Source organism: Hipposideros armiger, unplaced genomic scaffold (assembly GCF_001890085.2).
Source record: "Hipposideros armiger isolate ML-2016 unplaced genomic scaffold, ASM189008v1 scaffold_193, whole genome shotgun sequence".
Taxonomy (NCBI): domain Eukaryota; kingdom Metazoa; phylum Chordata; class Mammalia; order Chiroptera; family Hipposideridae; genus Hipposideros; species Hipposideros armiger.
In genome coordinates this window covers 616,971-640,653 of record NW_017731543.1, presented here as the reverse complement: position 1 = coordinate 640,653, position 23,683 = coordinate 616,971, and the positions used below count along the sequence as shown (strand labels likewise).

Below are 23,683 nucleotides of genomic sequence, written 5' to 3'. Positions count from 1 at the left end.
TTTTTTCTTTTTTTTTCCAATAAAGATCATTATGCTAAGCTATTTGTTTCCACTCTAGCATGTGGTGAATGATTGTCTTGGAGCTCCCACCACGTATCTGGAATGTACTGTTAATGTTGAACACCATTTTTCTTCATGTCAGGGCTTGAGGATGAGGCCAGAGGAAAGCTGGCCGAAGATGTTTGGTATCATTTTATCTAAAATTCAAACAATTACTAGGGATTTATTTTAAATGAAAGACATTTTTTCCCCTCTCTTTGGCTATCACTTTCTGCCTGGATAAAGGACCGAATGTGCTATGTTCTCATGATCTTAGAATAAAACCATCCCAACTCATAATCTGAACCCTTAGGTTAAGATATAATGAAGTTTTGAGAATCATGGCTTTCTAAGGCCAGTAAAACACTTAAAACATTACTTTTCAAAAAATGGTGTCATTCTGGGGTCTTAATAATTGTGTTGTATGATCTTTCCTTGTTAAATCCAGAAGGAAAGGAAACAACCTCGTTAAGTTGCAGCCATCTGTGAAGCAGCACTTCTTCGATTGCCCCCCAAAGTGGATTCGTCTTTCCAACTCAGGCAGTGACACCCAGCCTCCCTGGCTACTTCCAGGTGACAGCCACAACGAGCACTTTTCACTGTAAATCAGATAATGCCACTCCATTCTTAACACTCTTTGATGGCTGCTCCTTGTACTTAAAATCTAAAACAGTTCTACCCTGGCTTACAAGCCCCTGTATGATCTGGTCTGTGCCCGCCCCTCCCCTCAGTTAATCTAATCGATACCCGGAGGCTCCTGGCTCACTGCACTCCAGACCATGAGCTGGTGGTTTCTGATGCATTTGTGCCACATTTACTATTAATGTGGACACTTTCTACTATTATTCCCAGTGCCTGTAATTTTTTGTTCTTTTATTGTTGTTGTTGTTTTTAATTATTTTCTTAAAATTTTAAAGCAGCTTTAGGTTCACAGCAAACTAAAGTAGAAAGTGCAGAGATTTCCCACCAAACCCCTGCCTCCCCATGAGCACAGCCTCCCCATGATAGACATGCCTCTCCAGGGGGTATATTTGTTACAACCGATGAGCCAGCATCGATCCATTGTAATCGCCCAGAGTCCATACTTTACATTGTGGCTCACGCTTGGTGTTACACATTCTGTGGGTTTTAACAAATGTATAATGTGACCTGTATCCATGATTACAGTATCAGGCAGAGCAGTTTCACTGCCCTAAAAAATCCAAGGCCATGAAAGTCCTCTAAACTTGTGCTTCATCTTGAACAATTGTGTCAGTTTTGCATTCTACTCCAAACTAAGCTTGTTTTAAAACAAAACGAATCTTCTGATTTCTAAGTAAACTCAATCTTCCAGGAGAGAGCAATGTGTGCCTTTGAGGGTGAGAGCCGGAGCTGTAAGCAAAGGCGCAGGGCCTGCTGCTGACCCCTGGGGACAAAGCACCCAGGGGAGCGAGAAACAGTGGAGCAAGGTAGCTCAGCACGGAGCACAGAGGACTGGGAATGGGCAGGTGGTCCCCCAAAAGGCCTCCTACCCTAGCGTACCCGAGAGCATGGCCTTCTCACCCCACCCCCCCACGAAGGGGCTGACACCTCATACATGTGGCTGGAAAGTCCATTGGTGTCTAAAACACACACAGGGAAAGATGGACCTCTTGTGGGCCTGCGGTAGCATTACCTCACAGGCCTGGAAATTCATAATATAATGTAATGAGATCATTTCCCTGAATTTAAGACCGCTGGAGTTGCAAACTGCTCCATAAAATATCTCCCAGGGTTTTACAATAAAGAAGAGAATGTAGCTTATTTTCCTTATGGGTACATGCATTAAATGAAAAGACAGCTCTTCATAAAGCAAAATATGACAACTTTCAACCAACAAATAGCTTTCCAATTTGAATTATGGTAAAACCTCCTTTGCTTCTACAAGTCTATAAGCCATTTCAGCGGAAGCCAGTTAATAAGTTCAATCATCCGTCACCTCTCCATTATGTTATAAAGAGTTTCAAAGAGTTGCCAAGTACCTGGGAGGGGGTGAGGTGGGGGTGGGGCACTGAGCCCTTTCTAGTCGGATCCCCCCAGCAGCAGCCTGGACTCTGGAGGCACAGGGAAGCCCCCAAATGACAGCCCCAGATCTACACACACCCCAGGTCTTAGGGCGCTGACAGAAAAACACAAAGTTCTTCTGTTTTCCAAAATAAACAAATGCCATCAATAAATCGTTAACAACTGCTCTGTGCAGTAGATCCTAGGGAGTCAGCCCGGACCTTGTCACTTTCCACCTAAATTATCACCAGTCTTGTAAGGAGATACCAGCTCAAATAAGTCACTAGCTTACGAATTTAAAGCCAGGCGTGTAGTTCCAAAGCCATTGTTCACTTTCTGCAGCGTAGCAAGTGAACCTTCCTTCGCTTGTTTGACAGACGTGTGTCCTACCACGTGGAGAGAGCAGCAATATCATTTTCAGCATTCCACAAGTAGGGACCTACAACAATTTGCGTTATTTCCTATAATTACTCTTGTTTTCATAAACCTGCAACGTAAGGGTAACTTTTACATTTTAAAGGGTTCTTAAAACAAAACAAAACAAATGACAAAGACAGATGTGCATCAGAGACCTGTATGGTCCCCAAAGCCTAAAATATTTACTATGCGGCCCTTTAAGGAGAATTTGCTCACCTGCCGCTACACAAAGAAGACGTCTCGCATTCTTTAAATGTCTTCGGAACTGATTTTGAGAAAGATAGAAACGAACGCACTTTAATTTTTGAACACAAGCGCTTCCTTATTCTCTTTTTACCTTCAGTTAGCTGCAGAAAGTCAATGCACCGACATTCACTGAGCACCTACTACGTGCACTTTGCAGGATTTGAGACATGAATAGGCCCGTGCTCCAGGCCCCAATGTGGTGCTACCAACAACTCCTCAGGGCTGAGGGGCGATGGAGGCGGCGGGCGTTACTCGGGGTGTGGGCCCCGGAGGACGCGTGGGTCAGCGCCGGGAGGAAGGTGTTCCGGGCGCGGGGCGGCGAGCGCAGGTGAGCGCGGGCGGGAAGGCAGCGCGGCGCCGGGTTCCCGCAGAGGCAGCTCTGCCGCGGGTGTGGGTGTAGGGGGGCAGCGCGGAGGGCGGGGAGCGGGCGGCACGTGTCCCCCCACCAGGCACTCTGGGGGAAACGCTCCTTTCGGAACCCTTCAACAAAAGGGACGCGACTGGGACGAGGAGCCAGAAGTGGAAGTCACCAGGACCCACGCGGGGCTCCTCTCCCGGGTCTCTGCCGGGGCACGCGGCCGCGTCCCACGGCGCGCCGGCCCCCCTCTCCTTCCCCCGTCCCCCCACGCGTGCTTTCTGCTCTGGGCACGCGGGTCGGGCAGGGCGCTGCCTCCGTCGGGCGTCGGGGCCGGTCGGCGGTCCCTCCGCTCCCGCAGGTGTCGCCGGCGCGCGAGCAGGGGCGTCGGCGGCTGCGGTGCCCGCGGAGCTTTGGGACGCAGCCGGGAAGGTCTGCACGTCCGCTCGCACGCATGGTGCTCGTGCTGATGCTAAGGATCTGGACTTTAAAGCCGACGTCGGAAGCCCCGGAGGTTTCCGGCGGTGCGGGTGGTAACGAGCGGTGATGACGGCGGGGAGCCTGGGGGCGGGGGGTACCGACCGGGGGTGGGCAACCTGCGGCTCCGGCCGAAGGGCCGGGGCCTGAATGTACCCGATACGTGCGGCCGGGGGGGGGGATCTCTCGTCTTTCTTCCGTCCCGAGAGAGATTAAAATGGGACGTGGTAGTGGCTGGCTATTAACCACGAGCGGCGGCGGGGTCGCCGAAGGTTCAGACCGGAGCTGCGCGGGGAACCCGGGGGGCGGCGGCGCCCACGGCCAGGGCCTCAGGGGGCCGCGGGGATGGGTCTGGGAACGCGACCGGGTCGCACGGCACGTGGGCCACAGCAGGCGGAGGGAGCTGTCGGGAGAACAACGTCCCCGGAGGAAGGCACGGCCGCCGGCGGCGAAGGCCGCCACCAGGTGCTGAAGCGCACCGGGCGCGGCCCGAAAAACCGCTCGGAGTCCGCCCGCCGCGCGGGGCGTCGGGAACTGTAGTCCTCTCTTCCGCTCCTGGAGCCCGGCCGGACTCGGACAGCTCCGCTCTCCCTAGTTGTAAATCGCGCACTTGCCCGTCCAGGGCTGGGGTCCTTCCAGTCCAGGAGGCGCCTGAATGACGTCATCGCGGCACACCTCCCCCTCGTTGAAGGCTTTCGGTGTCTATCGGAAGCCTGTCACGCAGCAAAGCCGGTAATAGACTAGTAACCCCGAAACGGCGGAAGCAGTGCACCTCGGATGCCGCGGCTCTGCCTGGGTGTTCCTTTGTGGGCGTGGCCCCGCCGCACCAGCACGGCTCCGCTCCCTATTTTACTCAGGCGGCGCCTCAGGCAGCCCCGCGCCGCGGCGAGGGGCGGAGCGAACTAGGGCGGGGCGGGGTCCTGGCTGAGCTGCGTCGCACTCGGGGGCCGCGCCGGGTAGCGTTTCTTTCTAGTGCCCGGGGCAGCTCTGGCTCGGGGAGCCCTCAGCTAGCTCCACGGGGACCTCTGTGCACGGATGGACCCGCCCGGACACGGCGGGAAGCGGCCTGGCAGGCGGCGGCCCCGGCGGCGTCAGCAGAGGCAGTACAGGCCCGAGGCCGCGGGCCCCTGAGGCGCGCGGGCCCACCGGGCCGGGCGGCGGCACCATGATGCCGGGCGAGACCCACTCGGCGGCTCCCGGGACGGCGGCGGACCTCTCGCGGTGTCAGGGCTGCGCCTCCCTGCAGCAGGTGCGGGGCCTCCCCGGAGCCGAGGGCGTGGAGGGGCTCGGCCGGCGGGGCTGGGCGTGGACCGGGGGTCCGGCAGCAGGGGCTGCGCCTCCGCGCGCCGCTCCCGCTACCCGGCGACCTTCACACACACGCACACACCCGGTCCCGCTCCCCTTTCTCTGCAGTTGTTTTGGGAACCGCTTTCTTGGTGTTATTCAGGGTTCGAACCCAGGACTCATTTACGGGGATGCGGTGATGGGGGGTATGCGAGTTCTGGGGGGTCCCCCCCCTCACTCACCTGGCCTCGGGGCGCCCAGGGCCGGCGCCGCGCCGGGTGAGTGACGGGCGCCGTGCGGAGGGGCTTTCTCCCCGAGGAGGACGGTTTGGGCCGCGCGGGCGCGCCCGTAACCCCCCTCGCCCGGAGGCAGGGTCTCGGCGGCGGGCGGGCTGGCCGCGAGGGCCGTGCGCTTCCGCGGCGCTGGGGACCCTGGAAGCTTCTGACGGCCCCGCGACTCGTGTGCAGCCGGACCCTCCTGGCTGTCCGCGCGTGTCGGTGTCTTAGCGGCCACGTGGGGCTGCCCGCCGTCCGCCTGTTAGATGTAATGCAATTGTCGCATGTGTCCCGGGCACTGGGGACGCGGCGAGCGGACGCGGTGAGCGCCCTCGTAAGTGGGGCGTGTGCACGGGAGGCCGGAGCGCTCCCGTGAGGAAGTCGGGAGCCGCCGCCGCGGTGGCCGTGGCTGGGGGCCGGGCCGGCAGGCGCGGTGTCTCAGGAGGTGACGCTCGGAGGCCTGAGTGGTGGTGGTGGTGGGAGCGGGGCGGAGGGGGCGGGCCAGGCGGGACCCGGAGCGCCTCGCCCGGGAGCTGGCCGGCCGGACGCTGTCGTCGTCGAGAGGGGGGAGGAAAGGCAGGCCGGCGCCGGCGCCCTTAACAGGAGGAGAACTAATGGAAAGTCATGTGTGAGTTGCATTGTCTAGGCGTTTGTAACGTGCTTTTGCTCCCCCCCCCCGAACCCCAGGAACGTGAGTGAAGTTCTCGTGAATCTTGAATAAATTTTATTTGTTCTTTGGGTCAGTTCATTCACTCAGCAGATAGTTATTGATCACTTGCTGTGTTTCAGCAGTTTAATGACAGCCGTGGGGAAAAGACAGGTACTCGGGCCCTGGGAGTATCCGTCCTAGGAGGTGGCGGAGGAGACAAGTGAAAGGGGTCAGGTGGGAACAGGTGGTGGGGGAGGGCCTGGGCTGGTGGCCTTTAACCCGGGAGCCCCGGGAGGGAGGGCTGCGCAGAGAGCAGCTTCTGTTGAGCAGGGGGCAGGGGACGCGCCCTGAGCGCCGCAGGTGTCTCGTAGGTGTCTTGGGAGAACGCGTCCCAGGCTGTGGGGAGAGGGCGGGCCTGCTGGCTGCTGTGCGCCCGGGGAGCGGGGGCTGCGTGTGCGCCGTGAAGGTGGGTGTCCTGCTGTTGGGGGCTGCTGCCAGCGGCGCCTCACCTGGTGGGTTTATAAGCAACAGGAATGTATTTCTCCCAGATCCAGGCACCAGCGGGTTTGGTGCCTGGTGAGGACCCGGCCCTCGTTCATGGCTGTCGTCTGGCTGTGTCCTCACGTGGCAGGGTCACTTTCATCAGGGCGCTAATGACGTTCATGACTTCATGACCTGATCGCCTTCAGAAGGCCCCGCGTCCAAATACCATTGCACTGGGGATTCGATTTCAACATACGAATTTTCTTTTTGGTGGGGGCACAGCCTTTAGCAGCCGGAGTCTGGTGAAGTCACACAGGAGGGCCTGATCGCGTGGGCCCTTGTACACCGCGGTGAGGCTGTTGGCTTTCGCTCTGAAAGAACGGTGAGTCATTGGAGGCTTTTGTGCAGGAGAACAACTGTGTGGCCTGATCTCAGTTGTGGATCTGATCTTCCTTGAAAAGCCTGGTCTACCTCTAGTACCCCCATCTTGGTTACAAGTAGCAGTTGTATCCTGGTTGCCTAGGCCAGAAGCTAGACTTCGCTCAAGCCTGCATCCAATCCATCCGCCGATTCTGCTGGCTCCACCTGTGTTGCCCGTGCGCTCCTCCCACCTCCTCTGCCTCCCCCCGTAGGGACCACTGTCGTCCGTGGCCTGGAGGTGACGGCAGTGGCCTCCTCACGAGCCCCCCTCCTTCCTCTCTTGTTTCTCAGAACGGCAGCAGGAGCAGGCCTGTTAAATCTGCAGACTGTGTAAGGGCAGATCAGAAGCCTGGGGTGGCGGGCGGGCTGCTCTGCACTGCTCGGCCCCCCGTTATAGCCTGGAAGCAGCCACAGCACAGGCAGGACTAAGGGACGGGCGTGTTTGTGTCCGGTGGGATAGTATTTACACACACAGGCCAAGGGCCTTCCTTGGTTTGCAGCCTCTTCCCGACGTCCGGACACTCCATTGCATCTGGGTTCTCTGTTGCCTGGAAGCCTTTTTAGGGGAAGAAGGCGGTTAGTCATGAATGGAGTCTCTTGAACAAGTGTTTAATACTGCAAAGTAAGACCAGAAAAGTAGGTTCATGGCAGATTACGTGGGGCCTCGAATGGTTACCAACTTAAAGCATTGTTCTTATTTCTGTCAGCGTTACAGAGCGGTGAAGGGTTTTGCGTAGTTGGCACACAAGAGCAGTGCTTCTAGTGGGTTGTCGGAAAAGTCATGACACATTTTTGCCACGAAAAACAAAAAAATACGTCATGACTTTTCCGACAACCCAGTAGTAAAATTGACAGGTGGTGCTATGCAGGATGGGTTGGAGGAAAGTTATTTTTTTCGTGCCTACTAGTGGGAATAAAAGTGTGGGTTAGCGGACGTTTCCTGGGGATGGGGCCAGAGAAGAGAAAGGTTCTGATTATGAGAAACTGCGGAGTGGACAGATCTCAAGTCAGGGAGGTAGAAGGTGCAGAGATTTAAAATGCGAGTGGCTGAGAGCTGTGGTAGAGGCAGGCGAGGGCGGAGACCAAGGGATTTTGGAAATACGGGATCGAAGTTTTGGAATGACGTCAGAACTGGGGATTTTCAGCTGTTTACACATTTGTTGCTTGTGGAGCACAGTGCCTCCAAGGTACCCTAATATGCCCCCGTGGTACCCTAATATACTTCCAAGGAAATAGATAAGAGGCCAGGTTAGATGGGCGCTGAGTTCACTGTAAGGATTTTGTTTGGGGAACTGTGGGGATAGGACAATGCAGGAGTGAGTCCTGTTACTTAAAAGAAACTTTGAAAACCTTTGTGGCAGTTTATGAGAGCACGTGCCATCAGGAGGAGGCAGTGAAGGAAACCAGCTGTGCAGTGACGAGGCCAGCGTGGAATGGGGATGGGAGAAGGAGAACTGGGGACAGGCGGCTGTGCTGGTCAGCGAGAGGAAGGACGTTTCAGGGCGTTAGACCCCGGCGGGTCCTGGGCTCTGGCTGAAGTGCTGAGAGAGACATGAGAGGTTCCCTGTGCAGAGGAGACATCCTGCTGTGGAGTTTAAACACACAGGAACCTCTGGATTCTGCAGAAGTTTCACAAGCACGTTACAGGAGCCTCTCTGGATGCTATGATTTCATTCTGAGCTGTAATGGGAAGCGAAGTGTCTGTCCTGAGTCGAGCAGTTGTTTTCTCCCACCAGAGGCCCCTTCCGTGTCCTCCTGCCCACCCTCCTTCCTCGTGGTTGGAGAGATGCGGCACCTCGGCCGAGGTCATGGCTCGCCGAGCGGTGCGTAGACCGACCCCGTTCTGTGCGCCTTTCTCCTGTGTTGTCACACGCCGCCTCGTTCCTGTCTCCTCGCCCTGGTGGATGGAAACGTTCCATCAGGGAATCTGCATCCCTGTCCAACGGGCTGCCGAGCTTGGGTGATTATACACAGTGTGGACCTTCCTCTGGTGACCTGCACAGTTAAACAAGGCTGCAAGTCCGTGGTTTGAAGTCGAGCTGCTATAAGTTGCTTTATTTTAATGAAGGAGCCCCCCCCCCACACCCCTTTGCTTTCTGTGACCAGTTTCATTCATTGCAGAGCCAAGCGATCGAGCCCTTGGCAAATCCAGATGAGTTTCAAGCACACGGTTATACTGTTAAGCTCATGTAACTGGAATAGCTTCATAGTAGATGGTGTTTGGCTGCCCTTGGGGCAGATTTGAGCCTCTCGTTTATAGAAACTTGTGCTAGAGTCCCGTTGATAATTGCCAGTGGTTTGAACATCATCCTTTGGAACTTGAAGCATATGCCCCCTAGACATACTGATTTGTAAATGGTTATACTACCAGGAATGCTCCCAGAATTGTAATTCATTCAGTTAGGAAACATTCATGAGCATCACTGCGTGTGTGATGCACGGGGTGTTTTGGAATACAGTCAGGAAACGAAGAGGCACGGAGCTCGAGTTGGGGTTATAGCTCACAGATGAGCGAGGAAGCAGCCAGACTAAGGGTGACGCAGTGAGTGCGGTGTTGGGGGACGCGCTGGGGCCCCTGGGAGCATCTAGAAGGACAGCTGACATCTTCATGGAGGAAGTGACTCAAAATTGAGCTCTGAAGGGTGATTCGTCGGTAAACACGAGGGAAGCGATGTAGGGAGAGTGTTGTGGACGGGGTGTCCTGTGCGAGGCTCGGAGGAGGAAGACGCCTGGTGATCAGGCAGCAAGTCCAGGGAAGGGCAGCCGGAGACCAGGCTGGGGAGACGGGCCTGCCTGCCCGACCCAGAGCCGCCCAGCTTGTGCCGGGGTGCGTGTCGGCAGACAGCGGTGGGCAGTGCCCCCTCCCCGCCTTGTCCCCGTCCACGCTGTGCCAGGGGAAATCCCACAGGGTCCTATCCATGGCCTGGAATTAGAGCTTTTCCTGGAGGACATGTAGCTTATCAGAGAGGATTCAAGGAACCATTAGCCAGCCATTTCACCTCCAGCAAAGCGAGTACTGTGATCAGTGTGATTTGTCAAAATCGTTTATTTTGAAGTAATTTAGAACTTTCGAGAAAGTCACCAGAATAGTACAGAGAACTCGGGTATTCTATTCACCCCATTCCCAGCTTGTTAAAATAGTTCTGCATTTGCTTCCTTATTGGTGTGACACACTGACACGTCCTCTCCCCTTCACACTCCTGGTCGTGTTCTCCCAAATCTGAGTACTTCCTCTTAGTCAGCCCACAGCCTTCCAAACCAGGGTATTGACATCAGTGCAGCGGTTCCGTCCAGCCCGTGAACCCCTTCGGGTTTGGCTCCGGGACCAGGAGTAGCTTTTTCCTTCCTGGGTCAGGCTCCTACTGGGAACCAATTAAATATCATTGTCTGTAGACTTCTTCCTTTAGTCTTTTGTGAAAGTTTGAAGAGTGGAGAGCCTTGTATTCTCTGGGGAACATTTGGCGAAGTCTAGAGACAATTTTGATGGTTACAGTGTGTCAGGGACCCCCAAGACCACCCGAGGGTTCTGTGATTTGCTCTGAGGACTTGGACTCGGCGTGTGGTCCTGCCCGTGGCTGTGGTTTATTTCAGTGAAAGGGTAGAATGCAAAATCAGAGAAGAGGGAGGCGCTTGGGGTAAAATCCAGAGGAAACTGGGTAGAATGACTCCCTGAATTCGCATGATGTGTTGTCTACCAGGGATGCTCATTAGAGACTCAGGGACCAGTGATGCTGTTAGGGGCTGGTCATGTGGACACCCCCTGCCTAGCAGGGACCACAGTCCCAGACTCCCAGAAGGAAAGCGGGCGTCGGCGCAAGGCGCACTTCGCAGCTCAGGCCCAGGGAGCCACTCTCACCAGTTCGGGGAATGCTGGGAAGCCTCCGGAAGGCCAAGGTCCCCGACTCCAGCCAGGCCCTGCCTTGCAAGCCGGCCGTCCTGAGGATAGCAGTCTCAGGCCTGCTGGGGTGACCGTGTTGTGCCCCCACACCTTGGGGTGGAAATGCTCTGTCCCCTCATGAGTAGAGGCCAGGGGTGCTGCAGAGTTCCCAGCGGGCACAGACAGCCCCCACAACCGAGAACCTTCCAGCCCCAAACCATAGCAGTGTTAGAGTAGCAGTGAGTCAGGCAATTTTCTTTTCCCATAATCAGCTATTTACTTATTTGCTGTGTATCCATATTTTACTTATTTGTTTATATTACCATTTTTTAAACTACACTGGCCGTCTCTGTCAGCCCCTCAGCCCCCAGGCCTGCTGGCTTGCTCCTTGCCAAGACTGTCCCCTCCTGTGTGCTGGGCCACTACACTGATGCCATGTCCCCAAGAAGAGAAGGGAAGAGAGGAGACCCAGAGCGGATTGCTTTTTCTCAGTGATACGTATTTACAGCGACACCAGGAGATTGTAGAGAAAATTAAAGCTGCGCTGTGGAAAAGAGGGGTCGGTGGGGAGCAAGAGTCTGAGTAACAATGGGCTGCTCCGGGCGTTGTTTTAGGGACCCAGTGACAAGTAAGGGACGAACCCAGCCAGAGGGCAAAGAAGACCAGGATGGCATTAGGAGAGGAGCGAGCATCGGGGTAAATCCGATGTGATAACAGAAGCTCCAGGAGAAGAGGGCAGGCCCGCTGGGAGACAGCGGTCCTCAGAGAAGGCACAGCGCCCGCCCAGCCTTCCCTGGGCCTGAAGGGCGCCCCGACCTCACTTCCTTCCCCAGAGGCCAGGCGATGGGGCACAGCGGGTGCAGTCCTGAGGAAGGTGCGGGCCCAGTGCCCGCCTCCTCGGCAGCCTCTCGCGGTCCCAGTTCTGAGAGTCCTTAGTTGGAGGCCTTTGTTGCAGCCAACAGAAGTGACATTTGAGTCAGATTAGAGGGGAGAGCGTTTGCGCTGCCACCCAGCCAGGCTTTAGGACACAGTGAGCCCGGAGCCAGAGAGCTGTAGGAGACCGAGAAGCCGCCGTCACTTCGTGTGTGTGTCCGTGCAGTGCTGTGTTTTGTGATTTTTAGTGTTTACTTTCATTAGAGTCCTGCAGGGACATAGCTCAGAGACAGCTAAATGTACAGGATTTGTGAGACAGCCGGCAGTCCCCAGCTCCCCCAGCCCCCTTCCCAAAAGACAATGCTTTTAATTATCCTGTGTGCGTTTCATACTGAGCTTCACGTTGTTAAATAATAGACTCGCTACTTCTTGCTTTTCAGTTTGAGGCTTATTGTCCGGTTTCTGACTTTGGAAGCCCTGTTCCCCACCACACCTAACCCTCTCCCCCCCTCCCCGCCCCCAGTGTAGTTGTGGTTTCGATTAGGTCACTAGCAGAGTTGACCTAACTATATCTTATTCAGAGCTAAACTGGAGTAAATTATGATTACTTTTCCTTTCCTGTGTGTTTTCTTGTTTCTTCTGGTTAATGATTACACCCTTAATTCAGCTTGCTGGCCTTAAAAATGTAGCGGCGTGCTCACTGCAGGCCAGGGGCTCTGTGGAATGCTTTCTTTGGGCTTGTCCTTTTAATCCTGATGGCAGGCCAGTTGCAGCCTCCCCGTATTTATCTCCTTCCTGCGCGTTGGGATGGTCCAGAGGCGGGAGAGGTTAAGCCAGTCAGGTCAGTGGGCCCAAGGCCACTCAGCCAGAAAGTGGAGGGACAGGCATTGGAATCCAGCTGTGTGCGGCTGCAGTGGAGGTTTCTGGAGTGTCCCTGGCGTGCTGCTTGGCGTTACAGATGGTGTCTGCCAGCAAAAGGTGGGGAGGGTGAGATTCACTGGCAAAAAACGCGAAACAGTGGGGAAAAAAGGAGGAATGGCTCTAACTTAAAAAATAACCATAATTGAAGTGCATGCTGAAAACCAACTACACTCAGCTCTTGCGGTTTTCTGCCACTTAGAAGTACCGTTTCATGCCTTCATGCCTCCAGATGCTCTGTCGGTTTTGTCTTTCATCTGGCACTCAGCCGCCCCCCTAGATTCTCCTTAGCTCTGCGTGTCCCCCCTCGTCCCCTCATTTATCCCATGATTATGGCGCAGCCTGTCCACAACCTCAGAGCCTCCCTGAGGAAGGACTCCTGAGAAGAAAGTTTATGGATCTTGGATTTGAAAATGTCTGCTTCACCATCATGGCCGATGGATCGTTTTGTGCAGAATTTTACCTTGGAACTCATTTGTCTTCAACGTTTTGAAGGCTTGCTTTCTGGGTCCAGCTAGATTCCTAGGCCTCTAGATTGCTGTTGAAGCCTGAAGCCATTCTGAGTCCAGATTCTCTGTATGTGACTTGTCTCATTTTATTTTTCTCTCAGGATTCTTATAGGCTCTTTGCTTTGTCGCTGATGCTCTGAAATTTTGTGCTGATATGTCATGGTTTGGAGCCTGTTTGGATTCATGTGCTGGGCCCTTTCAATTTGGAAACCTCTGGTTTCATTTCTGGGATGTTTTTCATGAACATCAGCATTGTTTCGCTTATCTCCCATCTTTTCCATTATCCTCTCTCTGGAACTCCTGTTGTGGGGCTTGTGGGACCTCTTGCACTGACACTTGAATTGTTTTTCTTTTCTTTATTCTTTCCCGTGCCTGTGGTTTGCTTTATTTGGGGGGACATTGCTTTCAACTGTATCATCAAATCTTGAGTCTTCTGCTTGTTTTTAACTTAGTGGTAACAGTTTTGTTGAGATACAGTTCTCTTACCATCCAACCCCTCCTTTTAGTGTGTGCAGTTGAGTGGTTTTCAGCGCATCCACAGCTACCCAGTCCCATCACCACTGTGTGTTATAATTCTGAAACCTGGTCATCCCCACTCCCCACCCCAGATCTCCCCCAGGAATCCTCTAAGTTTCAGCAGGCACTCCCCGCCCCACCCCCTCCCCACTAATCCACTTCCTGTCTCCAGATTTGCCTGTTATAAACAATTTATGTGAGTGAAATCATACAGCATGTAGCCTTTTGTGACTGGCTCTTTCAGTTAACATACGCACTGCTTTCAAGATCCATCCATGTTGTAGCACGTGTCATTCATTCCTTCTCATTGCAAAGTCATCACATTGTATGTCTGTAGGCCATTTTGTTTATCCATGCATTGGTTGATGGACACTGAGTTTATTGTTATAACACTTTTTGGCTAACATGAATAATGCTGTTATAAGTAAGAGAGGACCAGTTTGGCCTGGACGCGCGCGTTCCGTCCTCCTGGGTGTTTACCTAGGAGTGGGATTGCTGGAGCCTGTGGTGGCTCTGTGGCCTGTGGAGGACCTCACGCTCCCCACAGCAGCTGGACCGTGTCACAGCCCCCAGCGGTGTGCGAGGGCTCCAGCTCCTCTGCGTCCTCACCGCACTTGTGACCGCCTGTCATTTTGATTTTAGCTGTACGAGTGCCTGCTTATGTTCTTTTTTTTTTTTTTTTAAGATTTTATTGGGGAATCGGAGGAAGGGGAACAGACAAGTTGCTGTTGTTTTTTGTTCTTTAGTCTAGTTGTGGAGGATGTTGCTTCACTGGCCCAAGTTGGCACCATCATTGCGCTCCTCACGGGCGAGGCAGATCAGTCGCCGGCTTCTGGACGGCCACTCACAGCGGTTGCTGGCTACACACGGTAGCCCATGGCAACCCACTGCAGCAGGAGCTGCAGCCTACGCCATTGCCGGTGACTCACGGCAGCCCAGCTCCAGGTAGAGCTGTTGTTCAGCATCTTAGCTGTAGAGGGCAGTGTCACTGGCCCTCATATGTGGGATCCGAACTGGAGCTCTCTGGCATCCTAAGCCAGTTCTTAACCAACGTGCCACTCGGCCGGCCCGTCTGCTTAATTTCTTAAAGTTTAAGAACTTTTAAAAAAATGTGCTAAGAGCTCTGAGTATTCCTTTTAAACATAGCTTCTAGTTCTTGTTTCATGAATTTGCCATAATGTATCTCAGATCATATGAATTAATTTTTTTTTTTTTTTTAGATTTGTATTGGGGTATCGGGGGGAAGGGAACAGTGCTGGGGAATTGGGGGAAGGGGAACAGACAAGTTGCTGTCGTTTTGTTCTTCAGTCTAGTTGTGGAGGACGTTGCTTCACTGGCCCAAGTTGGCACCATCATCGCGCTCTTCACTGGCGAGGCAGATCAGTCGCCGGTTTCTGGACGGCCGCTCACTGCGGCTGCTGGCCGCTCACGCTGGCTGCTGTCTACACACGGTAGCCCATGGCAACCCACTGCCACAGACAGCCTACGCCATTGCCGGTGACTCACGGCAGCCCAGCTCCAGGTTGAGCTGTTGTTCAGCATCTTAGCTGTAGAGGGCAGTGTCACTGGCCCTCATATGTGGGATCCGAACCGGGGCCCTCTGGCATCCCAGCCAGCTCTTAACCATCGCGCCACTCGGCCAGCCCTGAATTAATATTTTTGAAGCTTTCACCCCAGTTTTTGCTTACTCCCAGTTGCTTTGATTGGTTTTGGTGTCTCTCTCATGTTCAAGTTCTCTGTGATGTTTGGAACCCCTGTGGCTAATTGTGCAGGTTGGAAACATCCAGTGTGTGGGGCTTGTGGGCCCCGAGCCTCAGTGCAGCAGCGCTGGGTGGGCTTCCCAGAGTGAAGAGGACCTGGCCTCAGTGCCTTCGGGCTGATCTCCAGGCTCCGTGGTGCCTCAGAGCCCCCGAGAGAGAGTGTGTGGCCTCCTGCCTGCAGGGCAGAGGATGGGCTGCCACTGTCCCCAGCTTCATGGGGAGGCAAGTCCTGCAGCCCTTGTGCACAGGTCTACCTGGCCCCTCTGTTCTCATCCAGTCCCCCTGCCCTAGGTGTTCAGTGTCCCCGGCAGGGACTTCTTCCAAAAGCAGAGCTTCTCCTGCCAGGTGGAGGAGAACCAGTGTCCCTGAGGCGTGGCTGAATCCCATGCTTCCTGGAGTCCTGTGTGCATGGAGGACAGCTCACTGATCAGGCACCCAGTCAGAGAGTCTGTACAGCTGATCACCGTGCCGTGCTATCGGTCACAGTGCCCTCATTCAGACAAGGATTCAGAGAGAGGCAGCGCAAGCTCAAATCACACAGAGTACATCTGTGTGTTTCTGTACAATGTAAATAAATAATAGTTACGTATTTGGTTATGTAACATAGTAAACAGTATGTCTGTATTTCATCATAAATTACATGTTACAGAAAAAAATTATATTTAAAGTCATCTATAAAAACAAGTAGCTGACTGTAATGTTTCTTTTTCTTTCAGAATTTAAATGAATATGTTGAAGCATTAATTGCCTTGAAGCAAAAAATTATTAATACAGAGTGAGTATGTTTCCACGTGTTTGGCTGAACTTGGTAAATCTGACCAACAAGCTAGAGGTCTGAAAGGAGAACTTGAGTTTCCCTCTGAGGCCTGTGTGGGAATGATTATAATGAAAGTCCTGTGTATGGGCCTTTACAGCAAGGTCCATGGGTTAGGAAGTGATTTTTGCTAAACTGGAAATGTTTTTAAAGCTGTTTCCTGTTTCAAAGCCTTCTTAGCTTTAGCACTGGATTTCAGATGTCCTCATTATTCCATAGCCATGTTGTGATAGTTAATGTTCTGTTTTGTTTTGTTTTTAATTCTATAAAAGTCACATGAATTTATAAGATATTACTTAGATCAAGGAGATTTTAAATTAAAAGCTCATATAATGCTGCTGTGTTTTAAGGAATTTGAGGTAACATGTATGTGTGTATATATATTTAATTAAACAAATTTGTTACAAAGGAAGAAAGGTGCCTTGCATATTTTGAAACCTGATTTTAACACAGTATGTTTTCTAGATTAATAAGAGTAACAATTATTTTCTTTGTTGCAGCAATTTGTTAACAGAGTATCAGAAGAAATGTGATGATATCCTTTTACTGGCCTTTTCAATTGCATTTTTCAATTATGATTTCTTAAAGAAATGTGAGAGTTTTCATAGTTATCTTTTGGAAGGCAGTATTTACAGGCTCAAAGTAGGGAATATTTCTAACAAGGAGAATAATCAGCTGGTCTTTTACTGTTAATAAATTTCATGGTAAAGACTGCTCATCTCCTCATTTTATAATTTATTTTGTTTTTGTCATTGATTTTGATTTTCTTAAGGTGCCATAAGCTTTTTTTTAAGTGTTATTTTAATTAAATTTATTTGGGTGATACTGGTTAGTAAAATTATATAGGTTTCAAGTGTACAATTCTGTAATACATCTTCTGTATATCACATTGTATGTTCACCTCCCAGAGTCAATTCTCCTTCCATCACCATATATTTGACCCCCTTGACCCTCTTCTACCACCCCTCATCCCTTACCCTCTGGTAACCACTAAACTATTGTCTGTGTCTATGAGTTTTTGTTTGTCTTGTTCCTTTGTTGCTTTCAGTTTTATATCCCACATGTCAGTGAAATCACATGGTTCTTGACTTTTTCTTTCTGACTTATTTCGTTTAGGATATTGTCAGGATCCATCCATGTTGTCACAAATGGCAGTATTTCATCTTTTCTATGGCTGAGTAGTATCCATTGTATATGTGAACCACATCTTTATCCAGTCATCTACTGAAAGACACTTTGGTTGTTTCCTTGTCTTGGCCACCATGAGTAATGCTGCAGTGAACATAGGGGTACATGTATCTTTACGAATAAATGTTTTCAGATATTTTGAGTAGATACCCAGACAAGGGATTGCTGGGTCATAGGAGCCTTTTAATGAGTAGCAGGTCATTTCATTGGTACTGAGGCCGGGCCACAAATCCTTCAGGCTCACAAGTAATGTGAAGCTGAGTAGGATACTGTCAGAAAACTCTGGGATTTCTGCAAGAACGGAGGGCAGTGTGGGAATGCTCAGAACGCCACCGAACTGACTTCTGTTTATCAGTGAGTGACTTGTAAGAGTTCATGTGTATGTCCCAAGTCACAGCGTCCTTTGTATTCACAGGACCATGCTCGTGCTTACGGTCACGTTTGTTCAGTAACCGTGCAGCGCACCAGCGGTGTACGTGGTTGGCCTCTGGTTAAATATTTCCCCGGCAGGGTGAAAGTAGTGATTGGTCCCCCCGCATCTGTGGTGATCACCCTTCCCCCGAACTGGACCTGCCCCATGAAAAGAAAGTGTCCTCCTGAGGACACGCATCCGTGTCCAGTCCTGGTGCAGATGCCCCTCTGCACCGGGCCGGTCCTGCTGCCCACCGTGGGCCGTCACCACATGCTCCTGGCTTTCTTCTGGTGCCTTTGAGCTCACACATGCTTCGGTACCACCATATCTAATTTGTGCAGTTAGAGCAGTAAAATCAAGGCATAACATTTAATTTTTTGTATCTGAATTTTTACATTCAAAAGTATAGATCATTCAAATCTCTTATGCTTTATTTTGAAACTATCAGTCTCTTTAATTCTGTATTATTCCATGAGTAATATCTTTGCATATGAAAGCTTATAGAAACAGTTACTGCAAATGGTTTTAATTAGCTACATAGGAAAATAGGTAGACAATTCCAATATTAGGAAAGTATGTGTTTATTATATCCTTTTGGAAGAAATGGCATAACCAACCTTTTTGAGGTAATTACACAGGTAAGCAGGAAAATTATTGATTTGCTTTTCTAAAATTTGTAAAATCATCAAAATTGTTAGGATAATTTATTTAAAAATTATACAACTTTCGATTATTCTTAAATGCCCATTCTGTGATGTGGTAATCTGCTTTTGCCTCAGCTATAGTTAAATAGTGATTTTTTTTTTTAAACACACTTGGCAGTTGCCTGAATAACTTGATCTGTTACTTTTTTATGTGATTCTGACTGTTTTGTTGTTTTATTAGTTCCTCTTTCTGCAGGGCATAGTGTATTTTATTTCATCAGATATTCTTTTGAACTTTTCTTTCTTACAAAGACTGCAGTAATTTAGAATTAATAAAATACACTCCTTAATCCTGAGAAACTTACATTCTAATAGAGGGTAATACAGACATGTTTATAAATATTTGCTATATTGTGGTATGAGAGTAGGAATTATAGGAGATGAAACTTAAAGGCGTTATTCTTTGTTATCTTAGAACATTTTATTGGGAGCTTGAGATGGGAAATGAACTTATCAAATTGTGTAAATTGTAAAAGTGAAGGGTTTGCTGGATTTCATGTTCTGCCCGTTTTTCTAGTCTCATTTCTCATTGAATGTAGTGATATGTGGTTTTAGTAAGTATGGAACTCTGCTGGAGTGGTGCTCTGGACTCTGAGGAGTGAAGGGTGGGTTGTTTGGGGACTCCGATATATACAGGCTTATTCAAGGAACTTCCCATTGGTTTCTTACTGTCTTTATTCTTGGAATTTAATAGTAATCATATATTTAATCAGATACCTTTTAGAATTTAGACGTGGACCTTTTGACTTTTGGTATGTGTTAGGATAAATAGGAATAACTCAGTAAAAAGTTTTATCACTCTGTTGTATGTTATAGATGGGACTTTGAATATTGTTTTTTAGGAATTATGATTTTGCCTGTATGTACATTGAACACAGATTATTACAGATGTTGTAAAGTAAGTTTTATCTTCAGACAAGTATCAGGGGATAAAATTCTCAGTTTTCTTTAACAAGTCTTACAGCTGCAGTTTGCCAGAAGGTAAGCTATCTGTTTTCATAGTTGATTTGGGGGAGACATTTATCAGCCTAGATTTTTAAACAGATTGGAATAAAGTGTCATGTAGGATTGACCCATTATTCAGAACGTTGCTTTGAGGCTCATAATAAAAGAAGATTTGCATGTGCATTACTGTTAAATTGTCCAAATGAGTTTCTTAACTAAGGTCTTAAATTCTGGCCTGGTTTGCCTTTTCAATAGCTTGTACTGATCACGTTGCCATTGAGACAAAGCTTGTCACTATATAATTATTGTCTGTGTAAATTGGACAGTTTAACGTGGCTGTTTATCTTGTGTAATGGAAACAATTTAAAATAGACAGGTAAAAATTTAGCAATATTTTATACTCTGATTACATCTATCACAAAAAAAAAAAGGAAAAACATGATGATAAACCAAATCACAAAATGGCGTACGTATCCTTTCATTGGACTAAATAGGCCTGAGTTCAAGATCAGAAGCGCCGATTATTTGGCAGCTTGCCCTTTAATATGCTCTGCTGCTGGCTTCGCTTCTCAGGTGGCTTTCTGATACATTTTTATTAGAAGTCGGCCACAATGCCAAAGAAATAAAAAGCAATACGAAGATCATGTTGGTATATGTAGACGGAATGAATACACTTATAAAGAGAAATTATTTTATTCCTTTTTTGTTTAGAAACAAATCTGAAAATCACCAGTAGATATATCTACTAGTTTAGTGCAGGCTCTTTAGTGTAATAACGTTAATGCATTGTTCATTTTTAGGGAAAACAGCACTCTACATCAGCAGGTGGAACAGATGCTTCAGAGAATCTCGCCTCTGCAGAGATGTCAGGAAGAGCTGGGATCTTTAAAGGCGGAGCTGGAGGAGAAAAAGGTACTGAAGTAATTTCCCCACAGAAGTTGATCTTCAGATAGTGAGAGCTGCTTATGTACTATACTCGGGGTGAGGGGACAGCCTGTATCTCAACAAAGGAAAGAGCTGCTCTCTAAGTGTGTCACTGTGTCTAGCGGACACTGACGGCGTGTTTAGGGGCTCAGTGCCCACAGTAGTGACTGGCTCTGAGTCTGTGTCAGTGGCTTATGCCGCATGAGAGGTTCAGTAGGGGAACCTCCTGGCTGTGAACTTCTATGGCTCTGCGTGTCCTGCGTTCACTGCCTTTTCCCTTTGTTCTTTTTTTGTTTGTTTTACTTTAAGTATACAATAAGAGGCAAAATTTTAAAGCTAAAAGCACAGAAATCATGTTTTCCGTTTTAAAATCAAGTTGCAGTCAGTTTATTTAAAATGCTATAAATAAATTCACTTTTTTGTATAAATTTTGGCTCTTTATAGGAGTGTTAGAGGAGAATTCGTAGCTTTAAGATCAGGCAAACCTGGCCCTAATAACGTGAGGCGGTTTACATGAGACAAGCTGTCGGCAAGCTGGGATGATGCTTGGCCTCTCTTCCTGTTCTCGAAGCTCTTCTCACGATGGCATTGGGGCCTCTCCATCTTCAAATCGTGCCAGTTTAGTAACGCCATCTGCCTCTCTGAGTCTTCGCACTTTCCCAGTGATTGAGTTTCCTATTTCTGTAGAAAGTCTTTGTTACATATTTGACTATACAGTAGAAGTTAAACAGAAACAGCCATGCCACTGACTTCTGTCTTCCTCTGTTGCTGGTCTTGTCAGCCACACCTGAGAGGAGACAGGCACACTGGGGTCAGAACTGAATGGCAAGCCCTCAGCACCCCCATCTCCCCGCACTGTGACTTTGGAAGACTTGGTCACCTGGGAGCTCCCAGACCCCTCATTTGTGAAAAGGGGTCATAAAGCCCATCTCTCAGAGCTGTGATGATTAAAGAAGTATCATAGACACACTAAACTATGATAGAATGCTCAGTAACAGTTTCTTTCCCATCCACAGAGGCCATCAGGGTATATATGTTGATGATGTTAACACACTTTTTGCAGTTACTATTAAGTGTAATGACTTGTTTTTTTATTTTTGCATAGTAGTAACAATAGCTTATCTTAGGCTCTAAAATTTCTTTATGTTTTGTTGAATTTTAATTGGTTGAGACAGAAATATTAGCTATTTAGTTTTATAAAGATTTAGAGTTGCCTTATAAAATTTGTATATTTTAAATTTTATAGCTTTGTTTGATTAGACTATTAATCTTACGTCTATTAAGGATCTGGTTATGTTCATTAAAGTGTTCAGTGAATTGAACATTGGTTTCCTGCCTAATGTATTTATTCATTTGGTTAACTTCATACTGTTAAATGGTAATTTCGCTTTTCAAGGTCAAAATAAATTGTTACTGATGGTCAGTGACTTTCAAATTGACAATATGTATTTCTGTTTCAGAGTTCTCTAAAGTTGTATCAGGATACTCATCAGGAATATGCCCGTGTAAAGGAAGAATGCTTGAAAACTGATGCTCAGTGAGTACTTTTAAAATGCCTGTGGAACCAGGGCTTTCATCTCTGAAAATAGCTAAGCCTTCAGTCAGTAGTGCATCTCTGTTCGTTGTCTTTGGGTTTGTTGGCTGTAATTAACTGTGATATTGAATTAAATTAGCCTCTCAACCTTGGTTCCCATATCTGTCAAATGGAAATAATACCTGCCTTGAAGGATTCGAAGGGGGGTTATGTAAGCTTCACACATGAACAGGCTGCACAGAGAAGGAGCTCTGTGGAAGTGTGTGTGTGTGAGAGAGAGAGAGAGAATGTGCTGCTGTGTCTGTGAAAACGTAGCCATCGACTCCTGTCTCTGAACCAGCACTTGAATGGGTACCATAGCGACTGGCGCCTTTGTTACCTTTCCCAAAAGGGGCTGTGCGGAAGCATCTGCTTGATTATTTTGAAGTTTCATGCTGTGTTCACGTTGTTCAGAAACCTTGTGAGCCTACACATCCAGTAGTTGAAGGTCGGTGTGTTGCGGCAGTAACTCAGAGTCACCCCCCTTCTCTGATCAGAAGTCCATGCGAGAACCAGGGCACTTCCCCAGCCACGGCCGCCTCCAGGCTTCCGGAAGTAGCCCTGCCTCCTAGGACACTGGACTGACTGACGCTAGGACCCTCTGGACACAACAGCTCCGCTCATCGATGAGGTCCCTGTGGCTCAGGGACAAAAAGACAGTTTTCTGAGCGTTCTACAAACGCACTCCAGAAGGCAAGCTGTCTGCTGTCTGCGGAGGCCTCCGCTCTTAGGACAGTTACTGGGAATGTCGTTGTCCACGAGGGATGCTCGTTGTAACTGACATTTTCTTTGGTATAGAAATCTCAGTAATTAAAAAAAACGCAAATGTACCACAAACTGTAATACATATTTTTTATAATAATAATAATAATAATAATAATAATATATATATATATATGCATATATATTTTTTTTACCATTTTAACTTGTAACATTTTATTATCAGGAAGAAGAAACTAGAGGCCAAGGTGAAGAAGCTGGAAGGTAATTGGCACTGTCGCCGTCTGGCGGATGGACGTCATTGGTCTGTACAAACCAGCCGTGACTCCGAGGCTGCAGCTCGGTCGTGGTGGTTTTGGTGGCGCCCCCCGGGGTGGCCGGTGAAGGCACTGTCAGCAGGGCTCTGAAAGCTGCATTCCTCTCAGTCACCGGGTGGCATGGAAATGGAATGTGCAAATCCCTGAAGTGACGCACTCACAATAATAGCAGCCTAGATATACTTTTCCCGTAAAAAGAAGTAATTAATAGAAGGTTTTAATTTTGCACGTTGAATCGCATGGGGCTTTTTCATTTTTCCCAATGAAATCAGAAGGTTAGCAGAGAAGGTTATGATGAGCACCAGGAAGCCTGATGCATGTGGATGCTTAGAGCACACCCATGGAGAGATTTCCGTGCAAGTCCCCACGTTGGGGTTGTCACTTCCCCTGACCTTCCCCACACCCCACAGCCTGGTTGGGGATTGGGGTCCACACTGACAAGGCAGTGCAGAGGGCACGGGGGGCCTGGTGCAGCCACGTGGGCAGCTCACAGCCCTTTCAGGAGTTGAACGCACGACTTTTCCTTTTGTCCCCGTTCATCGGTGGTTGGGACGTGGAAATACCGTTTAGTAGAGGCAAGTGGGCTCTGGCAGACCCGTCCCTGGCACATGATGCTCTTTTCAGCCCAGTGTGGGCTTTGGCAGCCCTCCTGCCTGCTGCGGCTCACTGACTCTGCTGCGTGCTTTCATCACAGTGCCTGCTATGTGTGACACGTGTGTTTGGGAAAGGGTTGTCGCTCTAGTGTTTTCTGGGATTTTACTTTTCCTAGCAATGGTATATGAATTCAGATAAAACCAATACTGCTCAGATTCTTCATAGTGTGTTTGGACTGTATAGTGCTTCAGAATCAAAAATAGGAATGAGGAATTGGCTGAAGATTTGGAGAAAAGCTATCAACATGCCTTAAAAGTACAGTTGACCCTTGAACAACTCGAGTTTGAACTGCACAGGTCGAGTTACATGCAG

General features: G+C 49.4%; 1 protein-coding gene across 4 annotated transcripts in view; it reads left to right on the top strand.

The window, feature by feature from the left end:
* The first annotated feature begins 4,491 nt into the window (after positions 1-4,491).
* ICE1 (interactor of little elongation complex ELL subunit 1) overlaps positions 4,492-23,683 on the top strand; it is a 51,243-nt gene continuing 32,051 nt past the window's right edge. Inside the window, exons 1-7 of one of the 4 annotated variants that reach the window (XM_019653050.1) lie at positions 4,492-4,805; positions 15,837-15,895; positions 16,435-16,469; positions 19,201-19,219; positions 19,984-20,095; positions 21,568-21,644; positions 22,627-22,664. In XM_019653050.1, the coding sequence (XP_019508595.1) occupies positions 4,722-4,805; positions 15,837-15,895; positions 16,435-16,469; positions 19,201-19,219; positions 19,984-20,095; positions 21,568-21,644; positions 22,627-22,664 (424 nt within the window). In that variant the 5' untranslated portion in view covers positions 4,492-4,721. The other 3 variants (XM_019653049.1, XM_019653048.1, XM_019653051.1) reach the window with 3 other exon arrangements.